This window comes from Camelina sativa, chromosome 4 (assembly GCF_000633955.1).
Source record: "Camelina sativa cultivar DH55 chromosome 4, Cs, whole genome shotgun sequence".
NCBI classification, from domain to species: domain Eukaryota; kingdom Viridiplantae; phylum Streptophyta; class Magnoliopsida; order Brassicales; family Brassicaceae; genus Camelina; species Camelina sativa.
Window position 1 is genome coordinate 23,964,710 of NC_025688.1, and position 21,081 is coordinate 23,985,790.

Here is a 21,081-nt window from a genome sequence, read left to right on the forward strand (position 1 = left end):
TAACTCGGTGAGATTATCTGGGATTGTGATTTATATTATGTTTTCACATTTCAACACATTTTGTGATCATATCACTTTTTATTACGTTCTCGTGGAAATGGTTCTATTGACACCTTTGAGAGGTGTATTGACTATTGAGAACACAACTATATTTATATGAGTTTAAGTAATTGATAAAAACTTTTACAAGTTAATGTATCTTAGAGATATACCTTTCTCTTGTATTCTTTAATTGAAAAATTACAAATGGTAAAAAATTCAAAATAATGCTGGTTTAATTGATTTCTTCTATGGTTTTAAAATCATAAAACTCCCTACTATTGAGTAGCAAGTACCAAAAATCAAAATCAAATTATAGTGATTAGAAGTAAATTAAGGGTTGAATGAATAATAATACTAAAGTACTCTCCTTCATAATAATGGTAAAAGATAAGAAGAACACGTGGCGCATCTGGATTTGGTAGAATAAGAACCAGAGAGAATAATTAAAAAAAAAAAAAAACGAACGGTGCTGATAAAAAGCTCATTAAAAGTGAAAAACCTAATCTCTCAAATCGCAGACGTCTCTCTTCTCTCTTTCTTTTCTCAAGCGTCCGATCAATCTCTCCTCTCTCCCTCGCTGCCTCCCTTCCCTCCCTCCCCAATCTCTCTTCCTCCAATCAACGACACCTCTCTGTTTTCTCACTCCCGCCCTTTTTTCGAATTCATCTCTGGGTAAATCATATCTTCTCTCTGATTTCATGGGTTCATCTTCGATTTTCTGTTTTTTCTAATTGTGATGTGTTTATGTTGATGGGTTTTGTCTGTTATGTTGTTTGTTGTTGGGAAAGTTAGGTTTTTTTTTTTTTTTTTNGATCCTTTTTGTAATGATGCAATGGCTGTTTTTATGACTTTGATGAGCAGAGCGAGTGATAAGTGTCAAAGAGAGAAAAGGAAGACCATTAATGGAGATGATTTGCTTTGGGCAATGGCCACTTTAGGATTTGAAGAATACATTGAACCCCTCAAGCTTTACCTGATGAGATATAGAGAGGTATGTTCTGGTGTCTCCATATTCAGCTTCCATGTAATCAATTACCTAACTTTTTCCAGACCAAGGAACAAAAGATACAATTTTGATTACGATGTTAATTAGTTCTGCTGGAAGTTTTTGGAGTTCACTCACTTACTCTGTTTTCTCCTTTTTCTTGTTTCTTTTTCTACTACCTGAACTGGAAAATCGCAGATGGAGGTCAGTGGTTTCTCATCTTTTGTTTCTTGTTCATTCCTAATACTTGCAACAAACCTGATAGTTTTCGAGAATCATCTATTGTATATTTATCTTTTAGTCAACTAGTGTATGAAATTATTGATGCTTCCCTTATCCTTGTTAATGATCAATAGGGTGATACAAAGGGATCAGCAAAAGGTGGGGATGCAAATGCAAAGAAAGATGGGCAATCAAGCCAAAATGGCCAGGTAAATGTCTCAAAACTTATTATGCCTTATGTCTTTTCATTTATCTGCGCTTCTTGTCTCTTTCGCGTTAGTTATGACCCGAGTTAGTCTTGACATTCACGGGGTTTGTTTACCATTTGTCAGTTTCCGCAGCTTCCTAACCAAGGCTCTTTCTCACAAGGTCCTTATGGGAACTCTCAAGTAAAGTTTCCTCTCTTCTCTTTCACACTCATTGCACGATACACATCCTTCATTTCTTTCTTAGTATACTCACTTCACTNAACACTCATTGCGCGATACACATCTTTCTCTTCTTGCTTAGTGTATACCCACTTCATTACTTTTTTCATAAATCCCTATTGTCTTCTCATTTTCTCCGTATCCATAGCTTAATCAGAATCCCAAAACGTTACAGATGAGTGGTCATTTCTCAGCTAACACAAATCCGACCAGTCATTTAATTGATGGATCATCTTTCTGAATCACCTCCTTGAAACCCTTGAGTGTTGTGCATACCGATAGGCATAAACAGAACTGAAAACTTGTAAAACATCACTTATGTTACATAATCTATAAAAAAAAAACCACTGTACTAATATGTATGACTCTTGGTATAATGTAGGCTCAGCAGCATATGATGGTTCCAATGTCGGGAACAGACTAGTGGCACCAAAAAGGGTTTTATCTTTCGTCTGTACATTATTTGTGAGCTGTAAGAGTTTTGCTATATTATATATGCAGAACTTGTGACAATCTCATTGTTTTTTTTACCTTTTGTTTTTGTTTCCTATGAATTTGTTCTGAATATGTTAAAGAAATCATTTTTATATTTGGTTTGTGGATTATTATTGCATAAAATTGTTTCAAAATTGCAACACATGTCCAAAGAATGATTTCTGATTCAAGTATTCAACCAATCAAACACAGCAAATGACAAAAAATGAATACTTCATATCAAAAACCTCGATGCCTAGAAAGTGCTCTACAGCAAAATGATCACACTACGTAGTAATTATGTAATTTTGATGGGGAAAAATGTAATTTAAACCATCAACTTTCAAATTTTGGCCATTTAAACCATGAACTTTGTTGTAGATCATTTAAAACATCAACTTTTGTTGATTAGTTTTTTTAAACATGAAGTTTCGTTGACCAAATCAAAAAAGACATGACTTAAATCCAATAATTGACCTACTAACAGTCGTTATTATGCCGTTAATCACTCTGTTACTAACAAAACGATGTCGTTTTAATGGAAGTTTTAATTCGATTTAAATCATGAACTTTTAAATATAGACCATTTAAACAATGAACTTTTAAATATCGGCTATTTAAATCATGAACTGTATGTCATATAAACCATGAACTTGCTTTGGGCGTTCCATGAAAACTAGAAAACCTGAAAATTTTGGTTATCGAAGCAAACCGGAAAAAAGCCTAACTTTTCGGCGCAATTGATTTGGCTAATCGGATTTTTGTTCAGTTCGGTAATCGGATCGATTGGTTTATTAGAAACCGCAGAAGTATATAAGCCTAACCGGTTAAACCATTTAACCCTAGTTTAGTTTCTCTCTTCTTTCTTCGGCTCTGCCTCATGATGCGATTCTGAAAAAAGAGAAAGAAGAGCATCAATTCATCCTTCCTTTTCAATTTTTGTCATGTATTTTGTGTTTTTTTGTACTTGTCTTGAGTCTTTTTCATTTATTAGGATACTACACTAGAGTTTGAATGATTAATCATTTTGTTTTAGGACACTACATTAGAGTTTGAATGATTGATCACATTTTTCATATATTGTGGTTTAAATGACATAAATTTGAAAGTTCATAGTTTAAATGACATACATTTACAAGTTCATGGTTTAAATGACCTATATTTAAAAGTTCATGGTTTAAATGACATTTTTCGAATTAAAACTTCAATTAAAACGACGTCGTATTGTTATTAACAGAGTGATTAACGGTATAGTAACGTTTGTTAGTAGGTCAATTATCGGATTTAACGTCATGTATTTTTTGGCTTGGTCAACGAAACTTCATGTTTAAAAAAATTAGTTAACAAAAGTTGATGTTTTAAATGGCCTACAACAAAGTTCATGGTTTAAATGGCCAAAATTTGAAAGTTCATGGTTTAAATGACATTTTTCCCAATTTTGATTTGTGAATTTAACTTTTTTTTTGTAATTTTGTAATAAAATTTTGATTTTGATTAATTTTATATATTTTTAGATTAAATGTAATTAGATGCTTATTGTTACATGTTGGTTACAGTTGTGTTTTTTTTTAAACACGGAGTTATCTGTTAAACCAAATTAGATATCCTTTTCTACGAGAAGAAAAATAAAAAAGTATCCAACGGTCACAAATTCAGAAATCAACGGATCACGTTTATCTTGAGAACCCACTTCGGTTAAAGAAGAAGAATTAAGACAAAACAAAACAATGATTATTGTAATTAAATAAGCAAAATAACAAAACCGCCGATTTGCTTCGTTTCAAATTCTTTCATCTTTTTTTTTTTGGGCTAAATCCTTGAGATTGGTAAAGGTGCTTTCCTTTCTTTCATTCTATGGGAGGAGGAGGAGACAACAATAACAACAAGGAGAACTGGAGCAGCGAGGAGCTTGGAGACATCGATGGTCTTGCTCTCATTGATGTCTCCACCGAGGATGATAACCTCCTTTTCTTCTCTTCTTCCCTCCTCGATCCATCCACCTACGATAAATTCTCAGGTAATTTTCTATAATACATTAGATCTCTCAATCGCATTTCAAATTTTTTATCAATTCTGAATTCTTGTTGTTTGGTTCATGATTGTGTTATGTTGTTGGTACTGATTCTTTTTTTTTTGTTCTTGATGATGATGTATTTATAGATACTGATAAGGAAGACAGAGGTCTTTGTTTGTTTGGAGATACACATGATTGTTGTGATAATGATGAGATTGTGGTGTCTTCTACTACTACTACTTTAGAAGATAAGGAACCTCATAAGATGATGAAGACTCATCTACGCAAAAGTCTTGCTTGGGATAAAGCCTTTTTCACCAATCCAGGCATGTCTTCTTCTTTTGTTGCTGTTGTGTTTCTAATTCAGTTTAGTGTGTGTTTTGTTTAGTTTTGGCTGAAGATACGTTGTTGATGTTGTCGAAATTTTAGGTGTTTTGGAACCGGATGAATTGTGTAGCATGATGGAGAGGAAGAATTTACCAACCATTCGAGATGATTTGCATAGATCAACAGAGTCCGTATCTACATTGAAAAGTGACTGCACTGTTGAGGAGACTGGTTTGTTTGATGATGTAAGAGCTTCAATCCAAATGTCTGATATAACGTCTGATGCAGCAACACCTGACAAGACTAAAGAATTGGGAGCTAATGAGGCAACAACACCTAGCCCAAAAAGTGAGTTTTTCTTTATTTGGTAGAGAGAATTAGAACTAGCTTTATAATTCTAAGCTGATATATAAGGTTTAAAGCATTGGCATCTCTGGCTATGATTATATTCTATTTGTTTTGGTGTAGATGGAGCTTTTAGTCATGGTTCTTTTTTTTTTTTTTTTATCAAACAGATAAACTTATAGGAAGTGTTGTTTGAAACTGTATATGCTTGAACATAGTTAATTTCTGTTATCTATTGAATCTCTAATTGACCATCTTTTTGAAATTTGTAGCTACAAGTACAGTAGAGGACCCTGGCTCTGAGGAAAAGGTAAGTGCCAAAAACAGCTTTAAGCTATGGTTTGATCTTGCACTCCCTCTTTTGATTAACCATGTCTTTGTTTTGTTTGTTTTCTCAGATAAAACCCAATTCTATTCGTAAAAGGCCCAGTATTAAGGCACAAGGATTAGTAAAGGCGACAAAGCAGGTATATGTTTATGACTCTCTATATGTGCTTGTTTTGTTAAAGCATCTGACAGGATAAGTAAGAGAGATAGAAAATGTTGAGCTTTACTAATGAATGTTAGTGATACATTGTCTACAGCCCATCGCTACAAAAGAACATAATACATCCATTTCCAGGCCATCCACTGGACTCAGCAGAACTACCAGAGGTTCGGTAGATACTAACAAAGCCAAACAAGAAACGAATCCTAAATTATCTGGGGGTTAGTCATAACTCTTTCTTAAAGATGTCTTTACATGTCTTTTAAGAGCTATCTCTTTCTTTACTTCTGCATCTTACTGTGATCTTTACAGGTAAAGAGCCTTTTGCTTCCAGAGTTCCAATTTCAAGAAGAACTAGACCCGTTGTATCAACACCTGTAGTGCACTTTAAATCTGCTTTACGTTCTTCAGTTGCCTCCAAGAATGATTTGACATCTTCTTGCTCTTCACTTGAGAGCTGTCTCAGTGTTTCCTCAATCGCTTCTACCAAGTCTGCTCTAAATTCAGTAAAGCAGAAGAAAGATCAGAGTTTAAGAATAGCCTCCCATTCTTTGGCAAATAGACCAACATCTAGTGCTGGATCTAGAATTATAGGCCAGCCTAAAGTGTCACCGCTCTCAGCCAGTAAGACATACAAGTCCAAGCTTAATGTATCACGTCTTAGTGCTAGTGTTGACTGGTCATTCGAATCACCGCGAGCTTCAACACCTAATAAAATGGCTAAAGGTAACAAGAAAATAGTCTCTGGTGAAAGCAGCCCTGCAGTTAATGATACAAGACGGACTCTGAAGCCTTTTAACAATTCTAAAGATGTATCTGCTGTCCAAAACGACCCTAAGTCGGAGAAACGTGGTTCACTTGTCAATGGCGGTGCTGTGCCTTCTGCTTCCATGATGAAACCAACAGGACTCCGTGTGCCATCACCCAAAATAGGCTACTTTGACGGAGTAAGTTCCCAAATTCAGAGTAACATTAAAGAGAAATATCTCTGAGCCATATCTATGTGGAATCCATTAAGTATATATGAATGTTTGTTGTTAACAGGCGAGGAGTAACATTGCAAGAACACCCACGGGATCATGTACTGGTATGGTAAGTGGCTTGGCAAAACATGGAGCTCGTACTCCCAATGGATCAGCTGCTAGTAGAACCATGTCTAAAGCAAAGGTCAGTCCTCTTTCAAGGAGTTCAAGGCTGAGTGTCTCGGCTTCACCAAAACTTACCAACAAAATGTATTCAAAAGTCAGTGCAGAGGAACAACTTGGATAATATAGGTACGGTGATGAAGCCAAATCACTTGCAACTTGTTATAATTTAAATTTACCATAAGCTATTTAAGTAAAGAACAGATGGATAAGTGCTCTGTCATGTATAGTTTTGATTGGTACTTGCAGTCTGGTTTGTTATGGATTTTATAAAGTAAAAATATCAACTTGTATATCAAGTTTTAAAACCTTCTTTTGAGTAATACAGTATAGTTTCATTTTCATGTAGTAGCTTAAATATTTCCGAGTCTAGTCAAATAGCAAGATGAGCAATCACGGGAAGAACAAGAAGAGAGGAGGTAGAAAGAGCAATGGCAAAAAAGATAGGAGCTGGTTAGAGGAAAAAGCAAGCAATTGCAGTAGATGTGGAACAACTTTAGGAGCAATATATATGTATTGTAAACAACCGAGCTCAGCTTCATAAATGTTGATCAGATAGTTTCAGCTACGTCAATAGAAAAGAAAAGCAAAAGTAGTTCACAATACAACTTTCTTAGCAACAAAAACATGTCTACACATAGAAACTTACGAAAAAACAAGCGAATATTACAGACGAGACAATGGTGGTTTCTTGTTTCTGAACTTCAATGATTACTTCTGACTTTTCTTCAGTAAAACACCAATTTTCTTCAGCATACTCCCATTCTTCTTCTTTGGTGATGACAATTCATCATCCGTTTCATCCATATAAGGCGACATGTTCACGTTCCTCCTCCTTAAAGGACTCTCTAGTGATCCTGTTCTCTCCACGTACTTCCCATTACTGTTATTGTTGTTGTTACCACCAGAGAGCATAGTAGCTGCGGCTTCAGCTGCTTTCCTCCATTGATCACACTGAACCTTGAGTCTCCTCAGCTCAGCTTCTAGTTCTGTGTTGGTGACTTGTGCTGCTCCTAGCTGTTCTGTTGCATTTTCCGCTCTCTTCCCGCTCTTATCTGCTTCCTCTGTCAGACTCCTGAGATTCTCTAAGGCCTCATTGATAACCTTGTTCTTCTCGCTCTGCATTGTCTCCATTTCGCTCCTGAGACTCTCATTCTGCGACATTACGCTCTGCAGCTCCATCTCCTTGTCCATTAGATTCGCTCTCAACTCCATCACATCGGATTCTAGCTTCTTGAGTTCGTCCGTGTGCTCAGGCTCTTTCTGGTTCAAGCTGTTCTCCAAGTTTAAGTTTACTTCATCTTTTTCTTTGATTTTCAAGTTCAGTAACTCGTTTTCATCGATGAGTATCCTCAGCTTAGCTTCCTTATCCATCAACCGTTCATGCAAAGACTCTCTTTCAGCTTTGGTTCTCTTCAGTTCTTCCCCCAACTCTGCCTCTCTCTCTGCATATCCGGATTTTACTACCTCAACTTGTTCATAAGCAGTTCTAATCTGCAACGTGCTCTGGATATACTCTTCATGGTACCTTCTCTCAGTTACTTCTACTGCAGATTTCAATTGGCTAATCTCTTGCTTTGCAGCATTTATCTCTTCTTTGAGTTGTTCCACTGATGATGAGTCCTCGTTGGTGTTTCCTCGGGATTCATTATCTTCCTCAAGCTGTCTCACAAGTTGCTCTAGTGACTTTACCTCAGATTTAGACTGCTCTATCTCGGTTGTAAGGGAATTACAAGCTTCAGACATCTTCATCCCATCTGAGCGTAACATCTCAAGCGTCAGGTTTGCTATCTCTAATTGCTTTTCAGTTCCCGACACAATTTCATGTGCCCGAGCCTCCCCTTCCTTTGCATCCAACAGCTCACCTCTGAGTTCCTCAACTAGAGACAGTGTCTCGTTAAGTTCCATCCTCAAGTTTTCAATAGACTCAGATTCAGACAGCTGCGCTTTCAGTTTCTGGACCTCGTTCATACTAGAAGCTAAAGCAGCGGAATCCATAGCATGCTGTCTCTGCATTGCTTCGAGTTCAGACTGCCATGCTTTGTCTCGTTCTTGAGAGAGCTTACGAAGCTCATCAATTCTGGAATCCTCAGAGGCATTGATCTCCATCAAGTGCTGCTTTGTCTCCTCTGCTTCATCTTGAGCTTCCTTCTTCAACGCTTCTGAAGCACTTAGCTGTTCCTTTGCCCTCTTTAGCTCCTCTTGCAGCTGAGATATCTGAGATGCCACTTCGGCTGTTCTCCCTGTCCGCTTCTTCTGAATCTAAGCATACAGAAGCAACGAATATAAACAACTCAATTACGAAATGGATGCCTCACAAATCACATATATCAAGCAACAAGCCACAATACTTACAACAAACAAAAAATGGTACATTTCTCTTTCAGTTATTGCAAAGAGTCAAAAACTTGCAAGGTTTAATTAGTTGTTGTAAGAAACAATACATAGACAAACTTCAAACACCTAAAGAGTTTTAGCAGCACCAAGAATTAGTAGAGGATCTCGACAACACAAACTAGTTCTTGTGAAACGTGAAAAACTAAAACCAGTATGAGTCAAATCAAATAGGCATTGTGGAAAGCTAGTAGTACCTCATTTACAGGTGTTCTTGGAGAGCGGCGATCAGCAACTACTTTTGGATTTTGAGTTTTCGGTGTCCTGATTTTCGGGTTGGGAGATGATACAGGATCGGACTCTGCAGTTTTGAGCTTACGAGCAGTTTTAGGAGTTGCTGTAGGAGATTTCTTTTGAGGCACCTCCAACGATCCCGGCCTATCATAATCAAACAAACCAAGAAGGAATCAATAAGCCACTAAAATACACTCCCAAGAACCATTGAAACAAATCAAAACTTCAAAAACTACAACTAAAAATCTCCAATGAGCACATCAAAGACTCTAAAAGACACACAAAAATAGAAAGGTTTGGACAAGAGTGAGGGGATTATCACCTAGGTTTTGGAGTCTGCATTGCTTAGGATTAGAGTTTTAAAAAACACTTCCTTTTCTTTTGGGTACTCTGAAGAAAGAACCTGACAAAAAGAACATGAAGAGAAACTGTGTGTGTAAGAAAGAAGCAACAAAACACCAGTCCAGTATTATAAGAATATCATAAGCATATACAACAAACTCAACGGAAGTACAAAGCTTAAGCAAGTGTACAATAAAAACAAAAAACCCTAACAAACTAAACAATACAAATACATTAGCTTCAAAGAGACTCCATTTGAAACTACTACCACTACCACCAAACCAAGGCAACAAGAGACAAACATAAAAAAGAAAGAAACTGTTCACAGTCAAAAGAAAAGGTTTTATCAAATTGTAATCCAAACTAATGACAGAGATAAACCCAATTACAAGCAAAGAAAGTACAAATTAATATTCCACATAAAATCTTTTTTTAGTTGTCAAGTCATCAATCTTAGTTTTGTTTTCTCTTTACAAAAAATTTGGAATCTATTGAAGAGGAAGAAAATACCAAATTTCAATTTATGTCATTTAGTTAACGTGGGTTCTGGTTTTATTAGGTGAATCTTTCCCTAAAATAGACAACAGATCTTTAAAGAAACTAACCAACTTACAAAATTTCAATTTTAAACCTAAAACGAGAACATTTTTATCAGAAAAATCAAAACTTTTAAAAACCCTTTCTTTTAGAAAAGAACAACAACTATATTAATTTCTTTGGCTGAATCTTCAACTTGAAGAACAACACCAAAAAAAAGAGAGTAAACATAACAATTATAACCCAAAACCCTCAAAGATTTAACCTTTCTCCAATATAATAATGCATAAATAAATAAAAACCCCAGAAACATAAGGAAAAGTTTAGGTTTTTTTCGAACCCATCAAAGGAACATCTTCTAAGAAACAGATTAAAAAAAACCCATTTTTTTTTAAGTATTTCAAACAGATAAAGAAGAGAGAGAGAGAAGTGGTGTTGGGGGTGTTCTTCACCTGCACTGTGGCTTTAGCTTTCCTCTTTTGGTCTGTAAATGCGCTTAAGAACAGAGAGATCGGAGTAATTAGATGAAATAAAGAAAAAATGAAAGATTTTTAGAAGCTAAACCCAAGAAGAAGAAGAAGAAGAAGAAGAAGAGTTAAACCAATGGAGCTTCAGACATCACCTTCTTCCTCTCTCTTTGTCCCTACTGTTGTTCTCTTACTGACTCTGCTCGTTTCCCAAGTCCTTTTTTGTGTGTACCAGTGAACTGTCTATTTGTTTACACATTAAATATCCAGAAAGAGAAAAGAGAGAGACTGTGAACAAATTGAGACTTTAGGAGAAATCATGATTTTGCCCCGTTACTTTTTGTTTTATTTCAGTTTAGTCCCTATTTTATTTACCTCCTCTTTCCGACCAGGTATGTCAGATGGTGTTCGTTATTCAAGAAATAGTAATATTTTTTAATAGTAATTTTTTGAAAAGTTTAATGCCAACACAATATAGCATAATCAAAGTTAAATACGCCAAATTTTGTAAAAGTAAAATTCACACTATTAATGTGTTTACAATCATTAACTCCATTAACCATAACTATGTTGTTTAACATGTACCCACCCACCATTCAAAGCCTAAAAAGAAATGTAACGCCAACCTCTTTCTTTAATTCCACAACTCACTAGCTTACAACTCACTAGTTTTGATCAGTTGCACCAGAGTCTCTGCCACGCCCATATAGAAAATCGAGGTTGCTATATAGGGAAGATGAAGGGAACACCATAGGATGGGAAGGGATTGTCGATAAAGCCCATACTTGACGTGCTGGGGGGCATTCAAATAGCATATGGTTTATAGTTTCCTCCTCCGCTCCACATCTAGGACAATCTTTATCTCTACCAATATGGCGATAATGCAGGCGTTGACATGTTGCCAAGCACCCAGTCACACATTGCCAAACGAAATGCTTAAGCTTCCGTGATGTTTTTAACTTCCATGCTTGCGCCTTAAGTGTCGTAACACTAGGTCCCTGAGAAGGGAGGTCGCAAGCAGGGCGAGAGATAGCTCTCGCGGCTTCGTATCCAGATTTAACGGTATAATTTCCAGACTTTGTCAGAGTCCAAGAATAGCCGTCCCTCGAGGCATTCAAGCTCGGTTTAATCCCCAAAATAAGGGTAATTTCTTTCGGGGGGAAGAGTTCCCGAAGACGTTCAATTTTCCACTTTTTTGTGTTGAAATCTATCAAGGTGTTAACACAAATCAAAGGATTTCTCTCACTAGTTAAACTTTGGGGTGGCCGTGCTGGCGTATCTGGGATCCATGGTTCAGTTCAGATACACGTATTAAAACCCGAGCTTATGGTCTTACGAATTCCGTACGAAAGAACCTGCTTTGCTGCCAACATGCTCCTCCAGCCATACGAAGGTCGATTTGATACTTGTATCTCTAATGGACTACAATATCGAAAGTATCTCCCTTTTAGAACTCGGCTAAGAAGGGAATCTGGATATCTCAGCAATCTCCATAGTTGCTTTGCCAAAAGGGCAAGATTAAATTCTTCTAGTGTTCTAAAGCCTAGCCCACCTTCCGAAAGTTGAGTACACAATTGCTTCCACGATATCCAGTGTAGTCCTTTACTGTCTGCTTTATTGCTCCACCAGAAATTGGCTATCGCGCTAGTTAGTTTTGAGCATATAGCTTTTGGTAAGAGAAAACACGACATTACATATGTCGGAATTGCTTGCGCCACTGATTTGATCAGGACTTCCTTGCCTCCCTTGGATAGAAATTTCGAAGTCCATAAGTTTACCTTCTTATGGAGTCTATCCCTCACGAATGCAAAGACTTGTGCCTTTGACCCATGAATCTTCTCAGGGAGACCCAAGTATGTACCCATGCCTCCTTCTTGTGCTATCCCAACAATAGATTTGATCTCTTGACGTATATGGGACGGGACCTCGGTTCCAAACATGATAGAAGATTTGGAGAAGTTAATTTCTTGTCCAGACGCCTCACCATAAAAGCGGATTATATCGATAATTTCCTTGCATTGCTGAGGATCGGCTCTGCAGAAGAATAAACTGTCGTCTGCAAAAAGTAAGTGGGAAACACGTGGGCTTGCGTTCGAAATACGTAAACCCTGGATCTTTCCCTCTCTTTCTGCGTTCCTAATTTGAGCAATTAAGGCCTCAGTACAAAGTATAAATAGGTATGGAGAGATTGGGTCCCCCTGACGAATCCCACGTGTTGGCCTAATTCGTCCCTTGGGATCTCCATTGATCAAAATACGGTAGGAGACGGAAGTAATGCATTGCATTATCCAACCCACCCATTTTTGATCAAATCCCATTTTTTCCATCAAAGCTCTTAAGAAATTCCATTCCACCCTATCATAAGCTTTACTCATGTCCGTTTTTATTGCCATAAATTTTTTCCGGTTGGCCTGATTAGAACGGAGGGCATGGAAGTTTTCTTGAGCAATGAGGATATTATCTGTGATTAATCTTCCTGACACAAAGGCAGATTGGGTCTCAGATATAAGTTCCGGCAAAAACTTCTTGAGACGTAAGCTCAGAATTTTTGAGATGACCTTATCGCTCACATTACACAAGCTAATAGGGCGAAATCTTGACATTTCACGAGGTCGTTCTCCTTTCGGGATTAAACATATATTTGTCTCATTTAGCTTGCCATCAAAAATTCCTGAGCTAAAGAAGTTCTTCACCATCTTAGTGAGATCGCCTTTTATGGTTTCCCAAAAATTTTGGAAGAACAAAGCAGTCATCCCATCCGGTCCTGGAGCCTTTCCCGGATTCAGGGAGAACAAAGCTCGTTTGACCTCCTCTTTTGAGATTTCTTTTGTGAGATGCTCATTCATGTCAGGTGTGACCAATGTAGGTACATCCTTTATGACCAATGTAGGGTCGCTCGCATTCGAGGAAGAAAATAGATTGTCAAAATACTCTACCGCTACTTTTAGTAGAAGTATATTTACAAGTATTGTGTTGTAAGCAGACAGAGCAAAGACATCCATAAGGAGATTTAAGCTTGGTAGTCTTCTAGTTTTTTTAAGTAATTAGCACAATGCCAAGATACTTGACAATTAGAGAAGCACTAGTGAGAGACCAAAAACATTTCTAGCGAAGAAGTTGTTGTTTTTCAAAATGAAAAGAACATGTGATGTATGCAAAATTAGTTGGTGCCAAAGTTATTGCCGTATCACATACGAAGGTGAAGCTCAGATTTTAGTGGAATCAATCTAGATTTAAACTGATATTTTCATTTGCTAGTCCTTCATGTACGTACCTTTTTATTTGTTGGACTTCCAAGTAATGGGTGGATCCGTTTAAACATCAGACTGAAGCAATGTAAATAGAAATCTCAAGTTTCTTCGCATATTTTGTTTATTAGTGTAGAAAATGGCCATGTTTTTTATAGTTTCATTATGGAACATACCAATGCAGTAGTACTCTCTTTATTACTTTTTCTTCTTTAGACTCAAGTTCTCTCGTTATTTTACTTAAAAGTTTAGATGTCCCGAAAAGTGAATCCAGCAAGAGATCTTAAGCTCTTATTAGCAAACAACTAGAGAGCATAGAGACAAAAAGTACAAATATTTCTTTGTGAAAAGGATTAGCCAAGCAGAACCGCCGATTTCCTCTTATAGAAAAGATCTCAGCCGTCAAAATTTCTGAACACAACGTGTGAACATTAACAAAACATAAAAAAATAATAATAAAAACACAGTCTTCGATCTGAATCATATAGGGAGAGGGACCAGAGTCACCAAAATAAGAGTGAGAGAGCTTCAAAAATCTTCACTACTGAAAAAAAAAAGATGAGGTTTTCTTCATCAAGACCCGTTTCAAGTCCGGGTCGAACCGAAAACCCGCCTCTACTGATGCGGTTCTTGCGGACCAAAAGCAGAAGTAGAAGCCGTTCTCGTTCAAGAAGACCAATCTTTTTCCGGCGGAAGAACGCGGCGGCGACGACGGAGACACAAGAACCTACTTCACCCAAAGTCACTTGCATGGGTCAAGTTAGGATAAACCGGTCAAAGAAACCCAAACCCGGGACTAATCGGGCTGTCGGAAGTGCAACAGATCAAAGCCACCGGGGACGTCGGTGCGGGTGGGTGAAGAACGCTTTTTCCTGTCATCCTTTCACCGGAATAATCAAACCAACTTGCTTTAGTCCCGTGTGGCGCAAATGGAAATCGTTTTATAGTGTAAGTTTCTCGAGAAAATCAGAAAAGAGATCAAGTTCGTCGCGAAGTGAACCTATCTTTGGACGCTCCACGGTGGAGCCAGAAGAAACAGAGAAGACTCAAAAAGAAGAAGAAGAAGCAAGTTCATGCAAATCTTTCACAGCTACACCACCAAGAAACGCATTTTTACTAACTCGATGCAGATCTGCACCATACAGATCTCCTTCATTGGCTAATAACAACAACAGCTTCTTTGAAGATCAAGAAGAACAGAGCAGTGAAACAAAGCAAGATCCTTTCCGACGACACGCCTCACCGGGAAATGTATTATTGGTTCCTTCAGGAGACTCAACGACTACGAGCGTCACAGAAACAACAACAGATGAGAGATTGGATGATTCAAGAAGAGAATCAGCTGCGAGTGATGAACCACCAAAACGAAGACAATGTGTGATCCTCACGCGCAGTAACTCGGAGCCAGCTAGAATCGGAGAGAAACTCGTTCCCGAGCTGAGTTATCGACAGAACCGAAGGTTGGGATTTACGTGATCGGTTTACTACAATTTTTTTTACTTATTTCTTTGTATTTTTACGAGAAGTTTTATACAACAGTATGACGATTACTATATTCTTTCTTGGATTTACTTCCGGAAGTTTCACTGAAATTTATAGAGCTTTACCCTAGGGAATCTTGTGGTTCCCTTAGGGCATCTCCAATCCTACTCTATTTTAGAGTAAAAACTCTATTATAGAGCAATATTTGCTCCAGATTGCTCTATATATAGAGCAAATCTGTTCTCATCTCTATTTTTTTACACTAACTATTGCTCTATTATAGAGTTATTCTATTTTAGAGAAAAAAATAGAGATATACATTGGAAATGGTCTTAGAGCATCATTAGTAGAGCAACCCTCCTAAGTTACTCACAAATAAATTAATATTAAACTAATTAAAGCAATCCAAGAAGAACTTAAACCAAAATCATCTTCCACTAGCTCAATCATAAAACTGAAACTGTTTTGCAAGTTGAAAAAAATTATGTGTTCATTCTCTCAATACTTGCATTAACCATAAAAAAAAACACAGACATTCAAATCCTAAACAATGCCATATAAAACAAGTATTATCTTAAACATGTCTCAAAATTGAAAACAAAGCAAATAACGATTAAACTCTCATCTCTTCTCACTCATGTCTTAAACTAGACTCATACAAAAAAGACACCAAGTCATTGTTGTAATTGATCATCTCCAACTGCAACGGCCAAGGATTCAACAATGGCGTCTCTTTCTCTCACCTCTGCTATAACAATCTCATCCGGAACCAAACTACCCGAATTCATGAACTCTTTTGCTCTCTTTCCAATATCTGTCCCGGCTGAAACCTGTGCCCTCAAGAGATCCCCCGTTGATATGTGCACCAAACCAAACTGCATGAGCAAGAAACAAAAAAACTGACATGATTTACATGTAGATATGCAAACATCGACAGCATAATCTTAAACAAAGTGAAGATGGTGAAGGTAAAATAAAAACTAGAATGGGAATTGTACAAAAATAAAACAAGAGCAGATATTTCCCATGTTGTTAACAAGCTCTACTCGTTCTCCTCTTCACCACACAACATCCATACTGTGTTACATAACTGTTTCACAGATTCTAATTGGGCATCTTGTTCAAATACAAAGAGAAGAACATATACTACTTTGTTTTGTTACTATAAAATTCATATTGTAGATTCTTGGTTTCATGGAAGTGTGTGAAATTAACAACTGTTCGTATATACTCTACTGAGGTAGAACACCGTGCAATGGCATTGACAGCACTGCATCAAGACTTCCAAATTACACCATTGTTATCAGAAAAGATTCAACATGGGCTGAAATCAGTTTCATTGATAAAATCTAAATAACTATTATATATATGATCAAGAATCAGAAAAGACGATGATCAAATCTAAACTAACTAAATCACAAGATAAACTGGTAGAATCACAAGATTTACTTAAGCCAACGCGTACAGTGATACGATTCAAAATGGTGAAATATCTACAAGGAACCTATATTGCAGAACAACAAAAGCTCACTTAAACAATGTTTGCAAAAATCATTCGCATCAAAACCTAAGAATATATCAGCAACAAACAGATAAATTCTCCTAATCCTTCAGCACCAATTGAGAGAATAAACTTGACTAATCAGAAAGAAATACATCAACCAAAAAGACACTCAATTACAATGCTCAACAAAGAAGGTTAAAAACAAGCAATCTTCAAATCACCAGTCAACATACTCAATGCACACAATTCCTATATATAAAAACATACCTGGTTGCATCGGAAGATGATTCTTATCGACAGCCGGACCAATACGCATAGGCCTGGTCGAGCAGTATTGACCATTCATCTCGGTCAGCACCTTCACTCGGGCGTCTCTCTCCAGCACCAACCTGAGCCCAGTTGAGCCTAAACGTCTGTTCACCGCTCAATCTGAAACCTCCGCCGTCGTGTGTCAACAGAACCGAAGCGTCAATCTTTGGGTTACGCCGATTAATAAAGCCATCGCCTCCGGTGACCATCAACCCTCCAGATTTAGACTGAAAATTCAGCGGATTCGATGTGAATCGGTTGAATTTCCAGATTCTCGGACGAATCGTCTCTTCCGTCGCCTCTCTTGTTTCCGTCGCCTTTCCAAACGAGAGAGAAGAGAGATAGTCGGGGGAAGAATGAAAGGGAATCTGAGAGTATCGTTACTCAGGGAGTTGCTTAATTTCTTCGGAGAGCAACGATACTCTCGTTTTTGGACTCGGAAATGGGTATTTAAATGGGATTTTGGAGCCCAATTGTGAGAGCATAGAGTACTTCCCAGTAAATGGTCTTAGTATGTAATAATATTTTTCAATTGTCTTTTCTATGACACTAGGTAATTAGTCCACACAATGCGTGTGGTTGTATGCATAATAATTTTGATTATATTTTTAAAATTTTCTTAAACTAAAATATTATTTTACTAATGTATAATCTCAAAAAAATTATACTAATGTATGAATCTCAAAAACATTTATAGCAATTTTTCAAAATAACACTCCTGTCAACAATTTTTTGATATGGTTATTTATTATATAAAATTTAAAATATATAAACTTTTTTATTAATCAAAACTTAACCAATACTACAAAAATTATTACAAATTGATTAGCTATATTAATATAAATAATAATATAGAAATTTAAACATTTTCCTAATATGAGAGAATCTATGTTTATGATCATGTTTTATAGAGGTTAAACATTGATTTAAAGATTTTTTTTAATGACCATGTAAACATAAGACTATAGTATAGTAAAATTGAATCAAAGAAAATTATCAAAAAATTTAGTAACTACGTATAAAATTATTGTATATAGAATATTCCTCATTTCAAAGTTTAAAGCAATTAAAATAATTAAAAAAATATTAAAATTTTACCAAAAACATTTTTTCTTGAAAGATAAATATATTAATTGGAGGAATGAATGTAAAATTATTGGGTAGGAGTTACATTTGAGTTAAATGTAGAGTTAAATGGAGTTAAATACCTTTAAAAGTGGGTTAATTATAAATAAATATTTTAATTTATTTTTTGACTTAAAAGAAAAGGAATGCCAAGTGGCTCAATCAAAATTTAAACTTAAACTTTTTCGATTGTTTTGTTGATATAAACTCAATACTCACACATAACATTCCAAATTGAAAATATTACTTTTTGAAGTGACAAACTAAATTAGTTTTTTTTTTTAATTATATGAACTTTAATTTAATTTTTTTTTAAAACCCCAAGAATAACTTCAATCCTTTTGGTGAAGTGACCTTAGTGCAGTGACAGGAGGTAAGTCCATTTGTAGAAGGCACCATCACACCCGGGATCGAGTTTCGGTTCCTACGAATGTAGGAATTTGACTAATGGGCCGACCAGTTGTGGCCCAATGGTTGAGAAAAAAAAAACTTCAATGTTTTTTGTTTTTTGTTTTGTTTTTCACTCATCAATATAATTTATAGTGCTAGATTTCATACTAATGATTTCATCTTTAGAAGATTTAATTAGTTAAATGGTATTTTAAAATAATGACTTATAAGATGCTAATCTAAAATAGATAATGAAGATAAACCTTTTAAACAGATTCTCAAATAAACTTGATTTTTTTGTTAAACCAACATATGTGAATTTAAATTTAGCTATGGAAATTTTAAAAATAACTATGAATAGATTAGAAAGGCAAGAAATATAAAAAAAATATTTTATTTTTATATAAATAAAATAAAAATTGAAAACAATGTTAAATTGTTAATTATATATAATAATTTCTAAATTAAAATATAGAATCAAACTCTTACAACACATATTATATATAACAACATTTGATATTGGTGAGAGAGGAGGAGAGAATGATTACTTATAAGATGATAATCCAAATTAGATAATGAAGATGAATCTTTAAATATAAAAACAATGTAAAATAGAGATATATATATATATATATCATGTAGTCTCTAAAATTAAAATTTAGCATTAAAAATTTTACAATGATATTTCATTTGGTTTTTTGTAACCCATACAACAAAAAAAAAGAAATTGAAAACATAAAAAAAATACTAAAAATGATTTGAGATATTGTGGAAAAGAACGAGAGAATGTGAAAATGAGAAAGTAAAAAATACTAATATGAGAGAATGAGGCAATGCTTATTTATATGATAAGAATTGATGGAAGTTACATTTAGAATTATTGGAGTTACAAATATTATTTATTGTGTTTGAATAAATTGAGTGGTGGAATATGATTAATGCATAATTTATTTTATTTTCAGTTATAATTTTATTTTAATGTATGAATTAAATGTATTGTGTTAATTGGGTCTTAAATATTATTTAAAGCAATTAAACAATTAGAAATCAAATAAAAAAATAAATAAAAATAAAAAGTATTAAATAAAAATCAACTAATAATAAAGAGGGAATAAAACCTTACTTTTATATATATGATTGTTCGTAATTAAACAAAGGGAACCAGTTTCGTTCGTACACTTAGGTGGTGACTGGTTCTCCCGCTACCTCCCGCAAACGCTGCGTTTGCGGATGGTAGCGGTTGCTAGCGATTGGAACCAATTACACAAATCGCTCCCAGTCGCTCCAAATCGCTTCCAATCGCTTCAAACCACTGAATTTCAAANTTTGAAACTGCAATCACCCGCTTCCGCAATCTTCCGCAACCGCAACTGCAACCGCAACGTTTGAACCAGTCAGGCCCTTAATAATAGATTCGTGTTTATAGAATCCTAGATCTCTCTCTCAGACAGATATTTTTTCGAAGATGCATTAAACAAGAAGAGCCTCTCTACGCATAAATTGATGAGCTATGGGCCATACAAGAGTATGTCATTATGGGCCTCTATTAGGCCCAGATATTTAATGAAGTAAAATTATTATTTTTGGAAAATGGGGATGAAGGTGTCTTTTTATGACTATCTCTATTAATTTATCTTAACGCGTACGAGACGAGACGCCCAATAAAATTGGTTAAAGTCTCTCTCTTTCTTCTTCTTTCGTCTCAACCTTTTTGCTTCAAAGAAGATCAATCAAAAGAGATCGTTTTTGTCCAGAATCAAAAGAAATTTTTAGCACAATATGGCGGGAGAAGATAGCCGCGAAGCTCAAAGAGAGGAATCGAGTCCTCTCTTGCAGGGGAAAGAGAACGACACCAAGATCTGCTCGAAAGGGGATGATGTTAAGGCTAAGTCGGCGTCGGTTGTTGCGCCTCCTCCTGCGGCGGAGGAATACGGTTGGACGGCGGATGGGTTGCCTGTGAGCCATGGTAGCGTGATCGGCGAGCCTATTAGGAGAAACCAGTGGAATTCGGGTCTTTTCACCTGTCTTGGTCGTAATGATGAGTTTTGCAGCAGCGATCTCGAAGTTTGTGAGTATTTTGGATGATTGGGTTTTTGAATTTTGGGGTAATGGGTATGTTAATTTGGTTCGAGATTGGTTGATTGAATTGGAAACTTTTGGTGATTTCTGATTTAAAAGTTCAATCTTTAGATCTGATTGAGTTAAGAGATAAATGGGTCAAGATGAGATATTTAATTCGGATTTGTTATGTGTTTGATGAGACTCTTTAGTGATGAGGTTATTGCTTTGTAGGTCTCCTTGGAAGCGTGGCTCCATGTGTGTTGTATGGAACGAATGCAGAGAGGCTTGGGTCTGCTCCGGGAACATTTTCAAACCACTGCTTGACTTATTTGGGTTTGTACTTTGTTGGTAATTCTTTGTTTGGCTGGAACTGTCTTGCTCCATGGTTCTCTTATTCCAGCCGTTCTGCTATTCGCCGAAAGTTTAACCTTGAGGTAATGGTTTATGTTTCCTTCATATGATATAGACAAGTGAACTTGGGATAATTAAAGATGAGATTGATCACCTCTTGTCTTTATG

At 36.1% G+C, this 21,081-nt stretch overlaps 6 protein-coding genes across 15 annotated transcripts in view; 4 read left to right on the forward strand and 2 right to left on the reverse strand.

The window, feature by feature from the left end:
- The window catches only part of LOC104782127 (nuclear transcription factor Y subunit B-8-like), a 2,958-nt gene extending 676 nt beyond the window's left edge, over window positions 1–2,282 (forward strand). The window contains exons 1-5 of one of the 6 annotated variants that reach the window (XM_010506963.2): window positions 864–1,033; window positions 1,226–1,231; window positions 1,384–1,458; window positions 1,582–1,638; window positions 2,060–2,282. In XM_010506963.2, the coding sequence (XP_010505265.1) occupies window positions 875–1,033; window positions 1,226–1,231; window positions 1,384–1,458; window positions 1,582–1,638; window positions 2,060–2,101 (339 nt within the window). In that variant the 5' untranslated portion in view covers window positions 864–874 and the 3' untranslated portion in view covers window positions 2,102–2,282. The other 5 variants (XM_010506961.2, XM_019244927.1, XM_010506962.2 and 2 more) reach the window with 5 other exon arrangements.
- Window positions 3,920–6,903, forward strand: LOC104782128 (TRIO and F-actin-binding protein-like). 2 transcript variants are annotated; one of them, XM_010506965.2, is made up of 9 exons: window positions 3,920–4,168; window positions 4,312–4,491; window positions 4,595–4,840; window positions 5,110–5,147; window positions 5,236–5,304; window positions 5,422–5,545; window positions 5,637–6,271; window positions 6,369–6,598; window positions 6,819–6,903. In XM_010506965.2, the coding sequence occupies exons 1-8, from the start codon at window positions 4,006–4,008 to the stop codon at window positions 6,591–6,593; spliced, it is 1,680 nt and encodes a 559-aa protein (XP_010505267.1). In that variant the 5' UTR covers window positions 3,920–4,005; the 3' UTR covers window positions 6,594–6,598; window positions 6,819–6,903. The 2 variants fall into 2 exon arrangements, with proteins under 2 accessions (XP_010505267.1, XP_010505266.1); XM_010506964.2 differs by lacking the exon at window positions 6,819–6,903 and having other exon boundaries at window positions 6,369–6,779.
- On the reverse strand, window positions 7,017–10,696 carry LOC104782130 (interactor of constitutive active ROPs 2, chloroplastic-like). 4 transcript variants are annotated; one of them, XM_010506969.2, is made up of 5 exons: window positions 10,599–10,696; window positions 10,429–10,460; window positions 9,420–9,500; window positions 9,061–9,241; window positions 7,017–8,731 (listed from the first exon to the last, which is right to left on the reverse strand). In XM_010506969.2, exons 3-5 carry the CDS (start codon window positions 9,437–9,439, stop codon window positions 7,181–7,183), a joined length of 1,752 nt encoding a protein of 583 aa, XP_010505271.1. In that variant the 5' UTR covers window positions 9,440–9,500; window positions 10,429–10,460; window positions 10,599–10,696; the 3' UTR covers window positions 7,017–7,180. The 4 variants fall into 4 exon arrangements, with proteins under 4 accessions (XP_010505271.1, XP_010505270.1, XP_010505272.1 ...); XM_010506968.2 differs by having other exon boundaries at window positions 10,429–10,471; window positions 10,599–10,695; XM_010506970.2 differs by having other exon boundaries at window positions 10,578–10,691.
- Window positions 14,185–15,279, forward strand: LOC104782131. The gene has a single exon (XM_010506972.2). The coding sequence runs from the start codon at window positions 14,250–14,252 to the stop codon at window positions 15,165–15,167; it is 918 nt and encodes a 305-aa protein (XP_010505274.1). The 5' UTR covers window positions 14,185–14,249; the 3' UTR covers window positions 15,168–15,279.
- LOC104782132 (adenylate kinase 5, chloroplastic-like) lies at window positions 15,618–17,411 on the reverse strand. Its single transcript, XM_010506973.2, has 2 exons — window positions 16,945–17,411; window positions 15,618–16,048 (listed from the first exon to the last, which is right to left on the reverse strand). The coding sequence occupies exons 1-2, from the start codon at window positions 17,017–17,019 to the stop codon at window positions 15,848–15,850; spliced, it is 276 nt and encodes a 91-aa protein (XP_010505275.1). The 5' UTR covers window positions 17,020–17,411; the 3' UTR covers window positions 15,618–15,847.
- LOC104782133 (cell number regulator 8) overlaps window positions 20,132–21,081 on the forward strand; it is a 2,584-nt gene continuing 1,634 nt past the window's right edge. Inside the window, exons 1-2 of the mRNA XM_010506974.2 lie at window positions 20,132–20,569; window positions 20,794–20,996. Of these exons, the coding sequence (XP_010505276.1) occupies window positions 20,281–20,569; window positions 20,794–20,996 (492 nt within the window). The 5' untranslated portion in view covers window positions 20,132–20,280. The remainder of the gene's footprint in view (window positions 20,570–20,793; window positions 20,997–21,081) is intronic.

What these genes read in the sequence shown, in the direction of transcription:
- LOC104782128 (XM_010506965.2), top strand. Translation starts at nt 4,006, where the DNA reads ATGGGAGGAGGAGGAGACAACAATAACAACAAGGAGAACTGGAGCAGC. An exon ending in CACCTACGATAAATTCTCAG is followed by an intron (nt 4,169 to 4,311) that starts GTAATTTTCTAT and finishes ATGTATTTATAG; the next exon opens with ATACTGATAAGGAAGACAGA. An exon ending in TAGTAAAGGCGACAAAGCAG is followed by an intron (nt 5,305 to 5,421) that starts GTATATGTTTAT and finishes CATTGTCTACAG; the next exon opens with CCCATCGCTACAAAAGAACA.
- LOC104782130 (XM_010506969.2), bottom strand. Translation starts at nt 9,439, where the DNA reads ATGCAGACTCCAAAACCTAG. An exon ending in ATGCAGACTCCAAAACCTAG is followed by an intron (nt 9,242 to 9,419) that starts GTGATAATCCCC and finishes TGATTATGATAG; the next exon opens with GCCGGGATCGTTGGAGGTGC. An exon ending in CAAGAACACCTGTAAATGAG is followed by an intron (nt 8,732 to 9,060) that starts GTACTACTAGCT and finishes CTGTATGCTTAG; the next exon opens with ATTCAGAAGAAGCGGACAGG.
- LOC104782131 (XM_010506972.2), top strand. Translation starts at nt 14,250, where the DNA reads ATGAGGTTTTCTTCATCAAGACCCGTTTCAAGTCCGGGTCGAACCGAA.
- LOC104782132 (XM_010506973.2), bottom strand. Translation starts at nt 17,019, where the DNA reads ATGGTCAATACTGCTCGACCAGGCCTATGCGTATTGGTCCGGCTGTCG. An exon ending in TCATCTTCCGATGCAACCAG is followed by an intron (nt 16,049 to 16,944) that starts GTATGTTTTTAT and finishes TTGCTCATGCAG; the next exon opens with TTTGGTTTGGTGCACATATC.